A 21485-nucleotide genomic window follows, 5' to 3' on the forward strand; every position below is an offset into this window, starting at 1 on the left:
GTAAGAAGAAGATGGATGGAAGGAAGTATGACTGTAGGATCAGACTACACAAGGTTTGTTTGTAGTCTGTAACCATGGAGACACATCTGCATAGCGGCTGCATACACAAAATAGTAGGAGATTTGAAATCAAGACTAATGCAAGACATGGACGGAACTGTTGACATTTCTTTCTTACAGTCCTCCCAGTGATGCCAGAATCCATGAAAAACAAAGGTGCTGTTGAAATTTTGTCTCACAAAAAGGCCTACAACACAGGTATGATGATATGTCAGCTCCCTGGAATATTTCAGAATAACACATGTGGGTGAGGGGAGAAGCCTGTATTATACTCCAGAGCTGCATTCAGAGTTCTGCAGAGTCAGACTTCACCACTAAAACATGCCAGGTTCCCTTGCTGGTCCAGGGTCTGCACAGAGATTCTTTTGCTAGTTTGCATTTTGGGAACAGTCATACTAACTTCATACATTCAAAAATAAACGTAATTTGAGCAGCTCTCACCTGCGGTACGGAACCGCTCCCTCACCCGGACTGGGAGCAAATAGAGATAAGTGCAAAAAAGGGAGTTGTCCAGCCTTTCTTCGTGGTAATCCAAAAAGCACTTTATTGTATAACAAATACTAAAAACATCCAGATACAGGTTGCATATGCAACTAACTTCATACATGTACAGTAATTATAGTAATATGATCGAGGGGAAACAAACATTACAGGAGCTTAGCTAAGTGGACTGTTTCCAGTGACAACAAGCAGAATAGTGAGTGCAGCTCTGGAGTATAATACAGGATGTAAGTCAGGAACAATACAGGATAAGTAATGTAATATATGTACACAGTGACTCCTCCAGCAGAATAGTGAGTTCAGCTCTGGAGTATAATACAGGATGTAAGTCAGGAACAATACAGGATAAGTAATGTAATGTATGTACACAGTGACTCCTCCAGCAGAATAGTGAGTGCAGCTCTGGAGTATAATGCAGGATGTAAGTCAGGAACAATACAGGATAAGTAATGTAATGTATGTACACAGTGACTGCACCAGCAGAATAGTGAGTGCAGCTCTGGAGTATAATACAGGATGTAAGTCAGGAACAATACAGGATAAGTAATGTAATGTATGTACACAGTGACTGCACCAGCAGAATAGTGAGCGCAGCTCTGGAGTATAATACAGGATGTAACTCAGGATCAGTACAGGATAAGTAATGTAATGTATGTAGACAGTGACTGCACCAGCTGAATAGTGAGTGCAGCTCTGGAGTATAATACAGGATGTAACTCAGGATCAGTACAGGATAAGTAATGTAATGTATGTACACAGTGACTGCACCAGCAGAATAGTGAGTGCAGCTCTGGAGTATAATACAGGATGTAACTCAGGATCAGTACAGGATAAGTAATGTAATGTATGTACACAGTGACTCCTCCGGCAGAATAGTGAGCGCAGCTCTGGAGTATAATACAGGATATAATTCAGGATCTGTACAAGATAATGTAGTGTAAAGTATGGTAGTGTAAGCTTGTGCTTTCTCTTCCAGCTATCCTGATTGCACACTTAAAGCTCACGCACCAGGAGCTGCGACACATACTGATGACAATGGAGAACGAGAGGCTGGAGCCCTCACACATTAAGCAGCTGTTGCTCTATGCACCAGGTGAAGAGGAGAGGAAGCATTTCCAGTCCTATTCAGGGAGTCCCAGCAAGCTGAGCGAGCCTGACCAGTTTGCACTGCAGGTAACAGTAGAGGGGATTCTAAGTCCACATTATCGATAATTGGAGAAATTATTTATAGGGCGAGCAGCTCCACATGGAAGCAGATAGCATTGATGGGGAGATGCGAGTTGAGAAAAAGATTTCGGAATTAGGTTGGCACCAGATACATGTGTTGGCACCGTCCACTTAGTTCAAGTGATCAGTTGTGTCTGTACATCATAGTCTCCAGCAATATGATGTGGATGAGCAAATATTGACAGCACTCCAGATTTCTGGGATCTCCGAACCCGAAAGGACCCGATGCTATGAAGATTGTTCGGGGCCTCTTGGTTCTGGTGATTGATGGGTGTCCCTGCTTATCGATCCCCTCTAATGACTCGTCAGAAAGGCTTTGTATGCTACAAATGGAAGTGCGCCTTCTTTGCACCTGAATTTGTTGCCAAAACTAATTTGTACCCCACCCCAGGGCTGGCGTACTTTACTTCGTGTGTTTTCAGCTGCTGAAGCGCAATTTTTTTTTGCCTCAAAAGTCACACTTTCCTGGAGAGAGGCAACTTTTCTCCGCAAAGATGCGACTTTTTTCATACGCAAATAAATTAGATCAGTCTAAGTGAATATGACCCTGTCGTACTGAAAAACAACCACCAGGGGTCAGACTAATAACAATACGCTGAGTTTAAGGGTCCATTCACACGTCCGTAGTGTATTGCGGATCCGCAATACACCCAGCTGGCACCCCCATAGAACTGCCTATTCTTATCCGCAATTGCGGACAATAATAGGACATGTTCTATTTTTTTCTCTGCATCCATTCCTGCCCGATAGAGAATGAATGGGTCCGCACCCGTTACGCAGAATTGCAGAACAGGTGCGGACACATTCACGGACGTGTGAATGGACCCTAATTCATCAACGGCCGTGTGACTTATAATACTCGGCAAAAGAAAGACAGACGAATGAAATGCGCCAGTCTTATTTTATGGCCCAAAACAGGCACGCTTGACAAATGTGCCCCACTGTCTGTGTTGCATCCAGATTATTTGCAGCCCCATTGATTTCAGTGGATCCGTGGACTGCATTTTGCGGCCAAGTATGGACGGTTCTGTCTTTTTGCAGAATGGACATACGAATGTGGAAAGCACTCGGATCACATTATATGTCCATTCTGCAAAGGATAGAACGTGCTCTATTCTTGGCTGCAAAATGCAGACCACGGACCCATTAAAGTCAATGGGTCTGCAAAAAAACGGATGCAACACAGACGTCACACTGATGTGATCCGCAAAAATACTTACGGTCATGCACAAGGCCTTACTCAATTTTTTTGGGGTCCTCTGCAGATGATGCAAGTTCCAGACTATAAGTTGCGCCTGAGAAGTCTCCTCTTTAAGAGCACCCTGCAGGAGAAGACGGAGGAGATCCGGGCCAGTTGTGACTGCGTCCTTAAGGCCTCTGCGGAACTGAAAGGCAGCAAAAAGCTGGCGAAGATCCTGGAGGTGAGACGGTTAACAGATATCCCGAAAAGAGACAATGGCACAACTAAGTATTTAGGGACACTATTACCGCCATATTCTAGGCTGTATTCACATACGCCACCGGATTTGTGGTGACCATATTTTAGAGATGCCTATAGGGATGCAATAGAGATGCCTATTCTTGTCCGCTATTGCGGACAAGAATAGGACATGTTCTATTTTTTCCGGGAGCCGCGGACCGGAAGATCGGGGCCGCACACTGAAAATGCGGATGCGGACAGCACACTGTGTGCTGTCCGCATCTCTTCCGGCCCCATTGAAAATGAATGGGTCCGGATCTGTTCCGCAACATTCTATGGACGTGTGAATGGACCCTAAGGGTGTATTCATATCATGATGGCGTGGAACGGGGGTGGGAGACTCCTCAAAAACTGGCACATGTTAGTACACCCTAACAGTAGACGCGATAAAAAATTGGTTTGGGCTTAAAACATTGCGCAAATCTCAGTGGCATGATTTACATCGTTAGGGGGATAACTAACGTTAAAGTCTAGGTACATTTTAGGGACATTTTTTAAAGGATTGCATTGTACTTATTTTGGGTTAAAGTAATTTTTTCAATTCATCTTTATTAAAAATATTCAGCCATTTTCGAGATACAAGGGTTAAAAAAATCAGTCTGTTTGCAATCTGTGACTTTTTGTTTTCTTGGAATGCCGGTCAGCTGACAGCTCATGTGTAGCTCTTGTCTTGATCTCCTGACCTCATAAACACTTATTGAAGCCATATTGTTATCAGTTTGATAAGAATTGAGCTATAATGAGTGTTTATGAGGTCAGGAGAACAGAGAGAAGAGCTACACATGAGCTGTCAGCTGACCGGCATTCCAAGAAAACAAAAAGTCACATTTGCAAACAGACTGATGTTTTAAACCTTGTTCTCAGAAACGGCTAAACATTTTTTAATAACGACCAATTGAAAAAATGATTGTTTGCCCAAAATGAGTAAAATGAAATCATAAAAAGAATTGCCCCTGAATATGTACATATCCTTAAAGAGAAACTTCATCACTTTGTCCGTAAAGGTGCCCCCCAAGAAGAAAGAAAACTTTATATGTAGTTGAGTTTTTCCCCCCCATGTCGTAGTTATAACTATTGCTAAGAAAGCTAAGTGATCACCAAGATGAGCGGGGGTGGAGCTATACTGGGTGCAGAGGGGGTGCTTGCACACAGAATCTGTTGCCTGAGGGGGTCCAAGGCCCCTCTGCTTCATTGGAAGGGACCGGTATTGTAATTGGTAGGTGGGGGCCCTGTTACAGATTTGGTAGGTGGGGGCCTGTTACAGATTTGGTAGGTGGGGGGCCTTTTACAGATTTGGTAGGTGGGGGGACTGTTACAGATTTGGTAGGTGGGGGGGGCCTGTTACAGAATTGGTAGGTGGGGGGCTGTTACAGAATTGGTAGGTGGGGGGGCTGTTACAGAATTGGTAGGTGGGGGGACTGTAACAGATTTAGTAGGTGGGGGCCTTTTACAGAATTGGTAGGTGGGACTGTTACAGATTTGGTAGGTGGGGGGACTGTTACAGATTTAGTAGGTGGGGGGCCTGTTACAGATTTAGTAGTGGGGGGCCTGTTACAGAATTGGTAGGTGGGGGGACTGTTACAGAATTGGTAGGTGGGGGGCTTGTTACAGATTTAGTAGTGGGGGGACTGTTACAGATTTGGTAGGTGGGGGGACTGTTACAGAATTGGTAGGTGGGGGGCTGTTACAGATTTAGTAGGTGGGGGGGGCTGTTACAGATTTAGTAGTGGGGGGCCTGTTACAGAATTGGTAGGTGGGGGGCCTGTTACAGAATTGGTAGGTGGGGGGCTGTTACAGATTTAGTAGGTGGGGGGGGGGGCTGTTACAGATTTAGTAGTGGGGGGCCTGTTACAGAATTGGTAGGTGGGGGGCCTGTTACAGATTTGGTAGGTGGGGGGACTGTTACAGATTTGGTAGGTGGGGGGACTGTTACAGATTTGGTGGGTGGGGGGCCTGTTACAGATTTGGCATTGGGCCATAGTTTTCCCGTATACCTACCTGTAAGCCCCATATTACTTATGAACTGCATAAGGCTTTATAGCCTCGCCGGTGTCATGTAATGCGGGGTTGATAGTGCTGCCTCTACTTTAGTTTCCGGTGTTCATAAAGAAGCCATTAATTGCCCTTTGCTGCAGTGTTCTATAAAGCCATATTGATCCTGAAAGGGAAAGTTGCTGACCGCACAGTGTACGGGACGTTACTGAGGCGTAGGAGGTGATGGGACTGTAAGAGCTGACCGCGGTGTATAGTGTCTGAGCAACATCCAGTCGCTGACCGTGCACAATCGTCTAGGAGTGGGAAATTCAGACTAGAAAATATATATTTTTTTAAATCTCTTCTACCTCATTTCTACGCCTTAGGCAAGGTGCTGAATCTCCTTTAAGGAGCTATCCCATCATTAATGTAAAAAATGAAAATCAGACATTATATAGTACATGGCGATCTCTTTTTAACAAAGCTAGAACCAGCCCTGTACCTCACATGGATCCAGAGAGCTTCCCATTCATTGCTCCAATTGCTCTGCTAGATTTATTTCAGCCTGACAGCTCAGGAAGCGGCGTGTCCTTTCTGCTGCAGCTCTCTCCCTGTAACTGCCCCACAGCTTCTGATAGAACATATGGCTGGTGGCAGATGAAGATTTAAAATGAGCATGTGCGACCACTTAGTAAGATGGACAAAAAAAAAAAGGAAAAGAACAAACAGCAGGTGGCGCTATACAGATACATTTTATTGAATAACTCAGTGGCCGTACAAAATTTTTAATTCCATGCAATTACAAAAGTATTCAGATCCAGGTGCTGGTTTGAAAAATGTAGAATATGTTTTGTGACACATCCCCTTTAAAGAGACCATTCATGTATCGAGACTTATTGGCAATGCTCCATGGGAAACTAATATATAAAGAGGAACCATCCAAGAATCCAAGAAAGAGAACCATCTCTCCAGCCCCACCTATTAGAAGTGGCTCCCTATGACCCAAGATCCAACTCCATAGTACTTTCAGTAAGGCCTCTTTCACACGGGCGTTGCGGGTGCGTTGTGGGAACATGCACGATTTTTCCGCGCGAGTGCAAAACATTGTAATGCGTTTTGCACTCGCGTGAGAAAAATCTCGCATGTTTGTTACCCAAACCCGAACTTCTTCACAGAAGTTCGGGCTTGGGATCGATGTTCTGTAGATTGTATTATTTTCCCTTATAACATGGTTATAAGGGAAAATAATAGCATTCTGAATACAGAATGCATAGTACAATGGGGCTGGAGGGGTTAAATTTTTTTTTTAACTCACCTTAATCCACTTGCTCGCGCAGCCGGCATCTCTTCTGTCTTCATTTTTGCTGTGTGCAGGAAAAGGACCTGTGGTGACGTCACTCCGGTCATCACATGGTCCGTCACATGATCCATCACCACAGGTCCTTTTCCTGCACACAGCAAAAAAGAAGACAGAAGAGAAGCCGGCTGCGCGAGCAGGTGGATTAAGGTGAGTTTAATTAATAAAAAAAAAAATTTAACCCCTCCAGCGCTATTGTACTTTGCATTCTGTATTAAGAATGCTATTATTTTCCCTTATAACCATGTTATAAGGGAAAATAATAATGATCGGGTCTCCATCACGATCGTCTCCTAGCAACCGTGCGTGAAAATCGCACCGCGTCCGCACTTGCTTGCGGATGCTTGCGATTTTCACGCAACCCCATTCATTTCTATGGGGCCTGCGTTACGTGAAAAACGCACAAAGAGGAGCATGCTGCGATTTTCACGCAACGCACAAGTGATGCGTGAAAATCACCGCTCGTGTGCACACCCCCATAGAAATGAATGGGTCAGGATTCAGTGCGGGTGCAATGCGTTCAACTCACGCATCGCACCCGCACGGAAAACTCGCCCGTGTGAAAGGGGCCCCAGTGTTCATGCAGGACTGGTCTTTGTAAGGAGATTCAGCACCCCACTAAAGCCGCTTTTAAGACATCGCACTGAGCCAGCCAGAATCCTACATCCGCTGATGGATATCTGGTCCGGCTATATTCCCTTGTCACATCCCAAGGCTTGTTGGAAAGTAGGATCTTGACTCATAGGGAGCCACTTCCAATAGTTGGCGGCGCTGATGAGATGCTTCTCTTTTTTGAGAGATACTTCTTTACAGAAAGGTATCAGAACGAGCCGTCCCCCTGAGGTGCATGTCTGAGTCCCCTGATAAGGTGTACCGATATCGGGGTATGTGTGGAAGGGATGCTGACTGGTTCCAGCCCGGGCCGTCTCTGCCATTGTCACCGAATGATTAATACTGGCAGAGAAGGGGCAGCCCCATGCCGCGCGGTGCGGCAGCTGCATGGCTGTCATGTGTTATTAAAGAAATCTATTATTACCAGTCATGAAACCCTCCCTCAAGGCTGCAATCCTATACTTAATAAAGCAGCGCACACTGATGTCATGTGCTGCACCTTCAAACATCAGGAGGCTCTTCGCTCCACAATTCTCTGCTGATTATTTTCACGTCGTATCTTTAGAGCGATCAGAGCTTAGTTCTCCTGATACAGAGCTCCAAATCCCCTGCTGGGCCCCTAACGCAGCCATAAATGCAGCCACCACTAGGAGGGAGCTTAGGATCGGATTGCACTTGCAAGTGATTGACTTCAATGGGAGCTGTATAGTTTTGTATGCAGTGAGCTCCCCCTAGTGGTGGAGGCCGGCTGATGGAATTGTATCATGTAACTTTATGGCTTCGTCAGGAGCTCCGTGCTAGGTTCCCGCACATCGTAGGCGCCGGCAGAAGGAGCAAGGGTGCACAGTGCTTGGATCCACCCTCGGTGCCCTTAATTGCTCATTTGCATATGGATTAAAAGTACTTTTACTCCTGAATGAAGCAACGGATCGCTAACATTACATTCACCAGAGCTAGATCTACAGGGCATTGTGCCTTGTTCAACAGGGAAATCCCTAGTAATAGACTCCCTTTAAAGGGGGTCTTCTGGATTCTAGATATTGATGACCAGGATAGGTCAACAATATCAGACGGGTGGGCATCCAACATCCAGCATCCCCACCTACCAGCTGGCGAATAGGAGTCTAAGGCCCTATTCATTGTTGGTCCGCATCCGATCCACGTTTTTTGCAGATCAGATGCGGACCCATTCATTTCAGTGGGTCCACAAAAAATGCGGAAAGCGCACCATGTGCCGTCCACATCCATATATCCATTATGTGGCCCCGCAAAAATAATAGAACATGTCCTATACATGCAACATGGATGTCACACGGACGCCATCCGTATTTTTAGCGGATCCGCCTTATGCAGACCGCGAAATACCCACAGTCGTGTGAATGCACCCTAATATGTGCCAATGTCACATAGACATCATACATATCTGTAGAGGGGGGAAATTAACAGGAATCAGAAGCTGCTGGTTTCCTCCAGCTGATTGTTGGGAATCACAGCAATCCGCTTATCCTAGGAGACCCTTCTAAGCAGAGGACCTCATTAATATATACAGCTTTGGGATAAGAAGGGAAGGGGGCATTAATGAAACCTATAAATATGGTTTAAATTCAGGAAGGGGGGGGGGGGCAGTTCTAAAACTAGAAGGGAGGTGATCAGTAGTAATTTAAAGGGCATCTGTCAGCAGTTTTGTACCTGGTGAATGTGCACTTGGCAGCTGAAGACATCTGTGTTGGTCCCATGTTCCTATGTGCCCGCACTGCTGAGAAAAGTGATGTTTTAATATATGAAAATGAGCCTCTAGGAGCAATGGGGGCGTTACCATTACACCTAAAGGCTCAGCTCCCTCTGCAACTGCCGCGCCCTCTGCACATTTTGATTGACAGGTCCGGACAGCAAAAACATCATCAACTTGGACCTGTCAATCAAAGTGCAGAGGGCGCGGCAGTTGCAGAGGGAGCTGAGCCTCTAGGTGTCATGGTAACGCCCCCGTTGCTCCTAGAGGCTCATTTGCATATATTAAAACATCATGTTTCTCAGCAATGCGGGCACATATGAACATGGGACCAACACAGATGTCTTCAGCTGCCAACAGGTCAGCCAGTGTCATAGGTACAAAACTGCTGACAGATGCCCAACCAAAGATTTTCTGATTAGAGGATTTATTATTCGGAGCCGTCAGGATCTCTCCCGTCCCCCACCCGTCTTGACAGCTCATACATTAGTACATTGCGCAGGAGGGGGATGACGGTGACTGTAGCAGGGACAACACCTATGAGATACCTGCATTATCATCCACCATAATTAGGTCTTTTTAAGCTCCTGAACTACTACTACCCACCTCGGGCACCTTATACCTTCCTATGAGTAATATCCCAGCCTACTCGCTATGTGCCAGCCTCTGTGCCCGTCTCCAGTTATTACTGCCTCCCTGGCATTACAGTGTGAGGCAGTGATTCATAGGATTGAGGAATCTTGCTGAGCACACTGGAAGAAGCGGGCGGGCGGGTAACAATTAACTGGGCGAGCGTCTTCTGCAGGAGGTGTAAACGTTCTCCTTCGTCAGCACATAGTGAGTGTAAGTCGTTTCCCCCGTCTGTCACCTCCGCTGTAGCTCCTGTACAGTGTGTCGTGGCCCAACCCGAGAGCCCGGGGCTTTAAATTAAAGATCTGTTTTGGAGCTATTTTATTGGTTATGTAGACTTTTGCAACCGTTTTTACTGCTGTAAACTAAAAAAAATGAAGCAATTCTGAAACTATCCTCATTATACTACACATTATACTACTGTACATTATAGTACTTCATTATACTACTGTACATTATAGTACCTCATTATACTACTGTACATTATAGTACCTCATTATACTACTGTACATTATAGTACCTCGTTATACTGCTGTACATTATAGTACCTCATTATACTACTGTACATTATAGTACCACATTATACTACTGTACCTTATAGTACCTCGTTATACTGCTGTACATTATAGTACCTCATTATACTGCTGTACATTATAGTACCTCATTATACTACTGTACATTATAGTACCTCATTATACTACTGTACATTATAGTACCTCATTATACTACTGTACATTATAGTACCTCGTTATACTGCTGTACATTATAGTACCTCATTATACTACTGTACATTATAGTACCACATTATACTACTGTACATTATAGTACCTCATTATACTACTGTACATTATAGTACCACATTATACTACTGTACATTATAGTACCACATTATACTACTGTACATTATAGTACTTCATTATACTACTGTACATTATAGTACCTCATTATACTACTGTACATTATAGTACCACATTATACTGCTGTACATGATAGTACCTCATTATACTACTGTACATTATAGTACTTCATTATACTACTGTACATTATAGTACCACATTATACTGCTGTACATGATAGTACCTCATTATACTACTGTACATTATAATACCTCATTATACTGCTGTACATTATAGTACCTCATTATACTACTGTACATTATAGTACCTCATTATACTACTGTACATTATAGTACCACATTATACTGCTGTACATTATAGTACCTCATTATACTACTGTACATTATAGTACCTCATTATACTACTGTACCTTATAGTACCACATTATACTGCTATACATTATAGTACCTCATTATACTACTGTACATTATAGTACTTCATTATACTACTGTACATTATAGTACCTCATTATACTGCTGTACATTATAGTACCTCATTATACTACTGTACCTTATAGTACCTCATTATACTACTGTACATTATAGTACCTCATTATACTACTGTACATTATAGTACTTCATTATACTACTGTACATTATAGTACCTCATTATACTGCTGTACATTATAGTACCTCATTATACTACTGTACATTATAGTACCTCATTATACTACTGTACCTTATAGTACCTCATTATACTACTGTACATTATAGTACCTCATTATACTACTGTACATTATAGTACTTCATTATACTACTGTACATTATAGTACCTCATTATACTGCTGTACATTATAGTACCTCATTATACTGCTGTACATTATAGTACCTCATTATACTACTGTACATTATAGTACCACATTATACTGCTGTACATTATAGTACCTCATTATACTACTGTACATTATACTGCTATACATTATAGTACCTTGTTATACTACTGTACATTATAGTACCTCATTATACTACTGTACATTATAGTACCACATTATACTACTGTACATTATAGTACTTCATTATACTACTGTACATTATAGTACCTCATTATACTGCTGTACATTATAGTACCTCATTATACTACTGTACATTATAGTACCTCGTTATACTACTGTACATTATAGTACCTCATTATACTACTGTACATTATAGTACCTCGTTATACTACTGTACATTATAGTACCTTATTATACTACTGTACATTATAGTACCTCATTATACTGCTGTACATTATAGTACCTCATTATACTGCTGTACATTATAGTACCTCATTATACTGCTGTACATTATAGTACCTCATTATACTACTGTACCTTATAGTACCTCATTATACTACTGTACATTATAGTACCTCATTATACTACTGTACATTATAGTACTTCATTATACTACTGTACATTATAGTACCTCATTATACTGCTGTACATTATAGTACCTCATTATACTACTGTACATTATAGTACCACATTATACTGCTGTACATTATAGTACTTCATTATACTACTGTACATTATACTGCTATACATTATAGTACCTTGTTATACTACTGTACATTATGGTACCTCATTATACTACTGTACATTATAGTACCACATTATACTACTGTACATTTTAGTACTTCATTATACTACTGTACATTATAGTACCTCATTATACTGCTGTACATTATAGTACCTCATTATACTAATGTACATTGTACTACCTTATTATACAACTGTACGTTATAGTACCTCAAAACTCTTTGCTCTGAACTATAATATTACTTTTTTTTTCTTGTATTCACCCCCGAACTGCGACTTTTCATAATCTCGGAGTTGATTGAAGTGTTACCGTCACTAACTCTTCATCAGGTGGAAATTTCCAAAAGACATTGATATTTACTGAGCATTACATGACTATTAGGAAATGTGTTCCAGGAGATTATAACGCACCAGTGACACATTCTGATTCTTGTCGTTACAGTTCGTTCTGGCAATGGGGAACTATCTGAACGACGGACAACCCAAAACGAACAGGACCACTGGATTCAAGATTAACTTTCTAACAGAGGTACCAGGTGTCTTACTAACACCCCCCTTCCCTTTAATTAATATTTGGGATCTGGCGCATATATATACCCTTTTTTCAAATACACTGCTCAAAAAAATAAAGGGAACACTTAAACAACACAATGTAACTCCAAGTCAATCACACTTCTGTGAAATCAAACTGTCCACTTAGGAAGCAACACTGAGTGACAATCAATCTCACATGCTGTTGTGCAAATGGGATAGACAACAGGTGGAAATTATAGGCAATTAGCAAGACACCCCCAATAAAGGAGTGGTTCTGCAGGTGGTGACCACAGACCACTTCTCAGTTCCTATGCTTCCTGGCTGATGTTTTGGTCACTTTTGAATGCTGGCGGTGCTTTCAATCTAGTGGTAGCATGAGACGGAGTCTACAACCCACACAAGTGGCTCAGGTAGTGCAGCTTATCCAGGATGGCACATCAATGCGAGCTGTGGCAAGAAGGTTTGCTGTGTCTGTCAGCGTAGTGTCCAGGGCATGGAGGCGCTACCAGGAGACAGGCCAGTACATCAGGAGACGTGGAGGAGGCCGTAGGAGGGCAACAACCCAGCAGCAGGACCGCTACCTCCGCCTTTGTGCAAGGGGGAACAGGAGGAGCACTGCCAGAGCCCTGCAAAATGACCTCCAGCAGGCCACAAATGTGCATGTGTCTGCTCAAACGGTCAGAAACAGACTCCATTTGCCAGAGAACACCAAGATTGGCAAATTCGCCACTGGCGCCCTGTGCTCTTCACAGATGAAAGCAGGTTCACACTGAGCACATGTGACAGAGTCTGGAGACGCCGTGGAGAATGTTCTGCTGCCTGCAACATCCTCCAGCATGACCGGTTTGGCATTGGGTCAGTAATGGTGTGGGGTGGCATTTCTTTGGAGGGCTGCACAGCCCTCCATGTGCTCGCCAGAGGTAGCCTGACTGCCATTAGGTACCGAGATGAGATCCTCAGACCCCTTGTGAGACCATATGCTGGTGCGGTTGGCCCTGGGTTCCTCCTAATGCAAGACAATGCTAGACCTCATGTGGCTGGAGTGTGTCAACAGTTCCTGCAATCGAAGGCATTGATGCTATGGACTGGCCCGCCCGTTCCCCAGACCTGAATCCAATTGAGCACATCTGGGACATCATGTCTCGCTCTTTCCACCAACGTCACGTTGCACCACAGACTGTCCAGGAGCTGGCAGATGCTTTAGTCCAGGTCTGGGAGGAGATCCCTCAGGAGACCGTCCGCCACCTCATCAGGAGCATGCATAGGCGTTGTAGGGAGGTCATACAGGCACGTGGAGGCCACACACACTACTGAGCCTCATTTTGACTTGTTTTAAGGACATTACATCAAAGTTGGATCAGCCTGTAGTGTGTTTTTCCACTTTAATTTTGAGTGTGACTCCAAATCCAGACCTCCATGGGTTAAAAAATTTGATTTCCATTTTTTTTATTTTTGTGTGATTTTGTTGTCAGCACATTCAACTATGTAAAGAACAAAGTATTTCAGAAGAATATTTAATTAACTCAGATCTAGGATGTGTTATTTTTGTGTTCCCTTTATTTTTTTGAGCAGTGTACTTTTCACTCCGTACAGCTTAGTCTACTTTCACGCTCATGGATCTGCACAGACGGATCCGTTCAGATAATACGACTGTCTGCATCCGTTTGTATTATCTTTAACATAGCCAAGACGGATCCTTCTTGAACACAATTGAAAGTCAATGGAGGACGGATCAGTTTTCTATTGTGCCAGATTGTGTCAGTGAAAACGGATCCGTCCCCATTGTTAGGACTGATCCGTTTGGCTCAGTTTTGTCAAGCAGCGTTTTGGTGTCCGTCTCCAGAGCGGAATGGAGGTGAAACTGAGGCAAACTGATGCATTCTGAGCGGATCCTTATCCATTCAGAATGCATTAGGGCAAAACTGATCCGTTTTGGACCGCGTGTGAGAGCCCTGAACGGATCTCGCAAACGGAAAGCCAAAACGCCAGTGTGAAAGTAGCCTTAGAGCAGGCATCCTCAAACTGCGGCCCTCCAGCTGTTGTAAAACTACAACTCCCCACAATGCCCTGCTGTAGGCTGATACCTGTAGGCTGTTCGGGCATGCTGAGAGTTGTAGTTTTGCAACAGCAGGAGGGCCGCAGTTTGAGGATGCCTGCCTTAGAGGAATCTTCTCCCTGGATGAAAGCAGTATACATAGTTCAAATAGATCTGTGAATAGCAACTTGTTAATGGTTTCCAAACTTTTTTTTATTTACTGCGTAAAGTGAAAAATGAAGTAAATCACATGGACAGTAGTACGTGACAGGCAGTAGTACTAAGCTGTGTGCCCCGTCAGACATTTTGTGACCCGTTTCATTTGCTTTCACAGCTCAACACCACAAAGACAGTAGACGGGAAGTTCACCTTTTTGCACATACTCGCCAAATCCCTCAGCCAGCATTTCCCTGAGGTGCTAAGCTTTGCCAAGGATCTCCCCACTGTGCCTCTCGCTGCCAAAGGTAGTCACCTGCCCTCAGCGTTGCGTGGTCTGTGTTTTCCTAAAGCCACCACTAGAGGGAGCTCACCACATAGACATTTTTGAAAGCTCCCATTGAGTTTAATGTTAGTATGTGTCAATACGTAGGCAGTGAGCTCCCTCTAGTGGTGGCTGCAGGCAGCCAGACTTTTATCATTTCATTTCTTGACTGTGATAAGGGGAGCGGAGGATTCGGAGCTCTGTAAAGATAAAGCTCCAATATGACGATGTAGTTTTTAATGTGTGCCGGAATGTTTTCTGTGGGGGGAGGGGGGTTTAGGTTTAGTTTTCTTTCTATTAAATTAAAGGTAAGTCAGTAGAAGTATCAGTACACTGGGTGATAGGTGGATAGAAGGTGATGCATTAATACAGGACCCACGACTAGCAATTATTAGTGATGGGGTTACTGTGTAACTAGCTGCCATGTTGGGTGTGTGACCAGTGATCTGTATGATGGACGATCTGTTTCCTCTCTAGTAAACCAGAGGTCACTTACTGCTGATCTGAGTGACCTGCACGTGACTATCCAGGAGATCAAAAACGCCTGCAGCCGGATGAACAGCTCCCCCGAGGACAAGTTCCCCCTCACCATGAGTGTATCCACCCCCATATACAAGCTCTAAATGAGCGTCACACAGTAGGGAGCACTGGGAAGATGATTTCAACACGAGTATATCCGCGTCCGTATAACAGCGCCTTTAGTGTACGTTAAAAATGTGAAAACCGCTTGTGAATATCTTTTTTCTGCCCTGAGATATAATGCCTTGAAGTCACAGGCCCAAAGCCTGAGGCTGCACAACTGAGAGAAACTGATGACAACAGGTTTCCCTCCTAATATTAATTGGATTGTTGTCACAGAGACAACGACGGAACAAAATCACCACTAATCTTGGCACAAATCATAAGAGGGAGATGTTGTCATCAGAGTCTCTCAGTAGTGCAGCCTCAGGCTTTAGGCCTGAAACTTTAAAGGATCATCTCTCGGCATAGAACTAAGATATTAGAAAGCAGTTTTCTCATTTTTAATGCTCATTAAAAGATCTTCTGGTATAAGATGGGTTTTGTGTAATCCTATGGTCTTATTAAGCATCCTTAACCCCGCTCCTCAGACATTCCTCGAGAACACGTTCCCTTGTATGCAGAGTCTGGACACACTGCAGCATCGGGCCTTGGAGGATTTCTTTAAAGTCTGCTCCTACTTCGGAGAGGATCCCAAGGGCTCCACCACCGAGGCTTTTTTCGGGATATTCGCTGATTTTATCAGCAAATTTGAGGTAAGAAGCTATGTATAACACCTCTGCTTGCTGTCAGTGAGTGATAACATTGTGATTCACATCCAGAGGCTGAAAACCGGTACGGACGCAGTACTTTTTCCACAGCTGAAGATTTGCTACAAGTTTATCCAGTCTGCACAACGCTGTGTGGACTAAATCTTTCTGGATACATTTTACCTGCACTGATACACTGTAGCAAACAGGTTTTGTGCTGCTTGATGTATTTAGCGCACACAGGAATGTCTGTAACCTGGATTATCATTGTAGCAAAGGCTCAGCTATGAGAAGTGTACGTTCTAGCCCGTGAATAGAAACAAAGATGTTTTAATGCGCTGACAGCAAGCAGAGATCTTGATAATGGTGAGAAATTCATGCACAAGGTCTGTAAAAGTCGCAGAAAGTTTCAGTCTTTTTGTTCTCTTTTATGCAGAAAGCCTTCAGTGACCTTCAGTCAGGGGACGCACAGCTTCCCCCTGGGAGCATGCCCGTCTGGTAAGAACGGCGCCAGGCAAGACAGTGACCGTTTATGCCCTGGGTCCTCAGGGGCCCTCGTCTTGGACAACCCGTCTGCATCTTGCTCTGCAGAAGAGGAAGCAGAGAAGCACCAGACGTGAGCGGCTGCAAAACGCCCGTCCTGGTGGCGGTCCGGCTCCAGGACACAACCACAAGCTCTGCAGAAACCTAGCGCATGCCAGGGACGTAGAATGTGAAGCGAGTCACCAGAAGGAATCCAATGCAATCTGCTCCGTCACCCCCTTTATGTTACCGCAAGACCCCCTTTTTTGGAGTTTAAAGAACTGTCACCCCATAAGCTGCACTGACACCTCTTACCCAATCGTTTCTCTTTGTTTACGCACATTCAGCACTGCTAATCCACAGGTTCTAGATCAGCTACCACCCATCACCCCACATGACCCCCCCCTCCCCCCAATATATATATATATAGATGTCATCAATATATTGTGTAATTTTACACAGGAATTCTTCAATGCTTTCTTGTACGCTGCAGGATTTACTGCTGGAATAAAGAAATGCGTATTTATTACATTTCATTGCCTGTCATATTTTCTGGGAAGAGGTTACTTTATGGCAAAGAGCATGACGCCACCTACAGGCAGATGCCATGTACTGCAAGGTGATTCGTTTTCCTTGGGTGACGTTAAAAAGAGGGATTCCTGCAATAATGGTATTTTATGGAATTACTATTTAAGTAACTTTGTTTTAATGATGGCGTGCACATAAAGTATATATTGCAATAACCAAGTAGGGAATTTGATGGCTTTCATGTCAAGTGCAAGGATTATTCTGCATCAAGACCTCAAAGGTCAGAGGTGGAGGATCTGATTTTGTAACAATTGCCCTGTTTATAAAAATTATATATATACATACATACAGTCCTGATCACTTGAAAAATGGCAAACAATCCTATTTAGCATGGCTGGATCTTAACAAGGCTCCAAGTAGAGCTTCAACATGCAACAAGAAGAAATGGGAGTGAGACAAGACATTTTTTGAGCATTCAATTTAATGAAAACAACGAATAAACTGAAACAGGCTGTTTTTCAGCTGATCAAAAGTTTAGGACCACACCTCCAAAAAAGAACTAAACGCCCCAAAACAGAAATCCAACTTCCAAACATGAACTCAGTAATGAGTAGCTCCGCCGTTATTGTTTCGGCATGCTTGATGCAAGCGTTTCCATGAGGTGAGTGGGAACATTTCTCCAAGTGGTGAAGACGGCCGCACGAAGGCCATCTACTGTCTGCAACGGTTGTCCATTTTTGTAAACTTCCCTTTCCATCCATCCCCAAAGGTTCTTAATTGGATTTAGATCAGGGGAACACGCAGGATGGGCCAAAAGAGTGATGTTATTCTCCTGGAAGAAGTCTCTTGTCCTGCGGGCATTGTGTACTGTAGCGTTGTCCTGTTGAAAACCCCAGTCGTTACCACACAGACGAGGGCCGTCAGTCATGAGGAATGCTCTCTGCCACATCTGGACATAGCCAGCGGCCGTTTGAAGCCCCTGCACTTCCTGAAGCTCCATTGTTCCACTGAAGGAAAAGCACCCCAGACCATTATGGCGCCCCCTCTACTGTGGCGCGTAGAAAACATCTCAGGTGGGATCTGCTTGTCAGGCCAGTAACGTTGGAAACCATCAGGACCATCACGGTTACATTTTTTCTCATCAGAGAATAAAACTTTCTTCCACCTTTAAATGTCCCATGTCTGGTGCTCTCTTGCAAAGTCCAAACGAGCAGTTCTGTGGCGTTCAAGGAGACGAGGTCTTTGAAGAGGTTCTTTGTTTTTGAAGCCCTTCAGTCTCAGATGCCGTCTGATGGTTATGGGGCTGCAGTCAGCACCAGTAAGGGCCTTAATTTGGGTCGAGGATCGTCCAGTGTCTTGACGGACAGCCAATTGGATCCTCCGGCTCAGTGCTGAGGACATTTTTTTGGGTCTTCCACTTGACTTTTTTGTTCCATAACCCTCAGGATCATTTAAGAAATTCCAAATGACTGTCTTACTGCGTCCCACCTCAGCAGCGATGACGACTGTGAGAGACCCTGCTTATGCAGCTCAACAACCCGACCACGTTCAAAAAGGGAGAGTTTTTTTGCCTTTGCCATCACAACGTGTGACTACCTGACAGAGAATGACAATGAATCCACATCTTTGCACAGATTTGTCCTATTAAAGGCATGTGGTCCTAAAATATGGATCAGCTGAAAAACAGCCAGTTTCAGTTTATTCGTTGTTTTCATTAAATTGAATGCTCAAAAAATGTTTTGTCTCCCCCCCATTTCTTCTTGTTGCATGTTGAAGCTCTACTTGGAACCTTGTTAATATCCAACAATGTAAAATATAATTTTTTGCCATTTTTCAAGTGGTCTTAAACTTTTGATCAGGACTGTATATTAGGGAATTATGTTGGTGATGCTGGTTTACTTTCAAAGCAGTTGCATGAGATTAAGAAAAACAGGTCTGCATTTTTGTCCCCAGAGACAGTGCCACCCTTGTCCATAGGCCATGTCTGGTATTGCAGTGTATCGCCATTTAAGTGAATACTGCAATACCAGACACAGACTGTGCACAATGGGGGCGCTGTGTCAGAAAAAGCAAGCAGAAGCCTGCACTAAGTGTCAGGGCAAATCTTCCACTGCCAGAGAAGTTTGTTCAGTTTTCCTTGTTTTCTGCTTTTTGTCATATTTAGGCCTCATGCACACAACTGTATCAGTTTTTTGCTGTCTGGAAATTGTGGATCCGCAAAACACGAATACCGGCCATGTGCATCCTGCATATACTCTCCCGCAGTATGTTTCAAATACCTATTCTAGTCCGCAAAACGCGGGGCCGCGGAACAGACATATGGATGCAGACAGCACATGGACAGAGCATCATTGAAATGAATGGGTCTGCATCTGGTCCGCAAAAAAATGCAGATCGGATGCGGACCAAAACTAGGGGAGTCTGCATGAGGCCTTATTCTTCTGTTTTTCGCCCATTACTGATCCTGACTGCAGAAGGAGATCAGACTCTAGACATGGTGGAGTCTCGCTGGGATCTTTAAGGTGTTTGCCTTGGCCGGAGCGATGCTCCTGAGCACTGGGGCGGTTCCAGCAGCCTTGTAATTGCTCGCTTATGGTTATTCATTGCAGCCTGGGTGTAATCTGTATCTAGACTGATGTGACCTGAGCGATCGCGGTAATTTACTTTCCCAGGTCTTGGTTCCTTATTAGGCCCAACCACAGGCTCATTTACATCCCAGCAACCGGTCAGACCTGCGCCTCCGCCTGTGATGTCACCAATAGACGATTATACTCCGACTGAAAGGAAAACCTGCATCCTTTACTGGTTAGCCACACGCCCAAATGTGAGTGTACATAATCACTCATGATATACACTGCTTTCCCTGACTGTGGGGGTCCCATCGCTGGGACCCCGACTGTATACGGCTGCAGTGCTGTTCTGGGCACCCGTGCCCCTTAGGTCATGTTCCAGTACACCTTTAGCCCAACCTGGGGTCTCTTTGGCATCATACACACGACCATGTGCTAGCTGTGCCCGTATTGCAGGTTCATTTAAATGGGTCCCCAATCCGGCAGATACAGTATGGTCTGGAACGTAGGCACGGATCGGACGCTTGCGGAAACCTTACGGAGTGCTTCAGTGGGTTTTCTGTCCATGCCTCTGCACCGCGAAAAAGAAGTGCATGCACGGACCGCCGGATGCAGATCGTGCAAGTTGAGTTCTGTGCTAATTAATTTCTTAATATATCTTTAGAGTGATCGCAGCTTTGTTTTTCCGATACAGAGCTCCAAATCTCCCTGCATAGGCATAGAGGTAGTGTGGCTTACCTGCAGCCACCACTAGAGGGAGCTTATGTCATACTGAGCTCTTGAGCTCCCTCTACTGGTGGCTGCAGGTAGCCAGAATTTTATCATGTTAATTGGAGCTCTGTATAAGAAAAACTAAACTCTGGTGCCTATAAAAATATATTAAGAAATTAGTCAGTTTGGGATTTTTTTATCTATTTAGGGAGGTTCAAATGATCAGATCCTGGTAAATGCATTCATATCTAATCATTCAGTCAGATCTCTGTACAATCAAGTCAAGATGTTTCATTCAAAATCCGCTCTACTGGCAGCAGTCCAGGATAGACGAAGCCTCCTTAGGTCTCCTCTTCTATTGACACGTACAGGTGAAACTCGAAAAATTTGAATATCGTGTAAAGTTCATTTATTTCAGTAATGCAACCTAAGTAATGAGACTCATTACAGGCAAAGCGAGATATTTCAAGCCTTTATCTGTTATAATTTGGATGATTATGGCTTACAGCTTATGAAACCCCAAAGTCACAATTTTGAGGTCCCCTTTGCTCAGGGGGTATGGATTAGTTAGCTGACTAGAGTCTGACACTTTGAGCCTAGAATATTGAACCTTTTCATGTCCTATTCTTGTCCGCGCTTTGCGGAAAAGAATAGGCATTATATTGACGTTCCGCCCGTTCCGTAAATTGCGGAAGGCACATGGGCGGCTTCCGTTTTTTGTGCATGAGGCCTAACACAAGCACAACAATACGTCCATTACAACACCTGTTCGTACAATTATTTCAGCAATCGCCATGTGATTAAGAGCAGCACCTCCCTCAGGGCTATGTCACATCTCTGGTTGCAGAGGATCGT

General features: G+C 44.0%; 1 protein-coding gene across 5 annotated transcripts in view; it reads left to right on the top strand.

The window, feature by feature from the left end:
- The window catches only part of LOC121008543 (Grid2 interacting protein), a 77096-nt gene extending 59776 nt beyond the window's left edge, over positions 1-17320 (top strand). For all 5 annotated transcript variants that reach the window (XM_040441166.1, XM_040441167.1, XM_040441168.1 and 2 more), the window contains 8 exons: positions 180-257; positions 1537-1733; positions 3053-3208; positions 12424-12510; positions 14885-15014; positions 15509-15627; positions 16141-16305; positions 16736-17320. In XM_040441166.1, the coding sequence (XP_040297100.1) occupies positions 180-257; positions 1537-1733; positions 3053-3208; positions 12424-12510; positions 14885-15014; positions 15509-15627; positions 16141-16305; positions 16736-16801 (998 nt within the window). In that variant the 3' untranslated portion in view covers positions 16802-17320. The remainder of the gene's footprint in view (positions 1-179; positions 258-1536; positions 1734-3052; positions 3209-12423; positions 12511-14884; positions 15015-15508; positions 15628-16140; positions 16306-16735) is intronic.
- The last annotated feature ends 4165 nt before the right edge of the window (positions 17321-21485 follow it).

This window comes from Bufo bufo, chromosome 7 (assembly GCF_905171765.1).
Source record: "Bufo bufo chromosome 7, aBufBuf1.1, whole genome shotgun sequence".
In the NCBI taxonomy this organism is placed as follows: domain Eukaryota; kingdom Metazoa; phylum Chordata; class Amphibia; order Anura; family Bufonidae; genus Bufo; species Bufo bufo.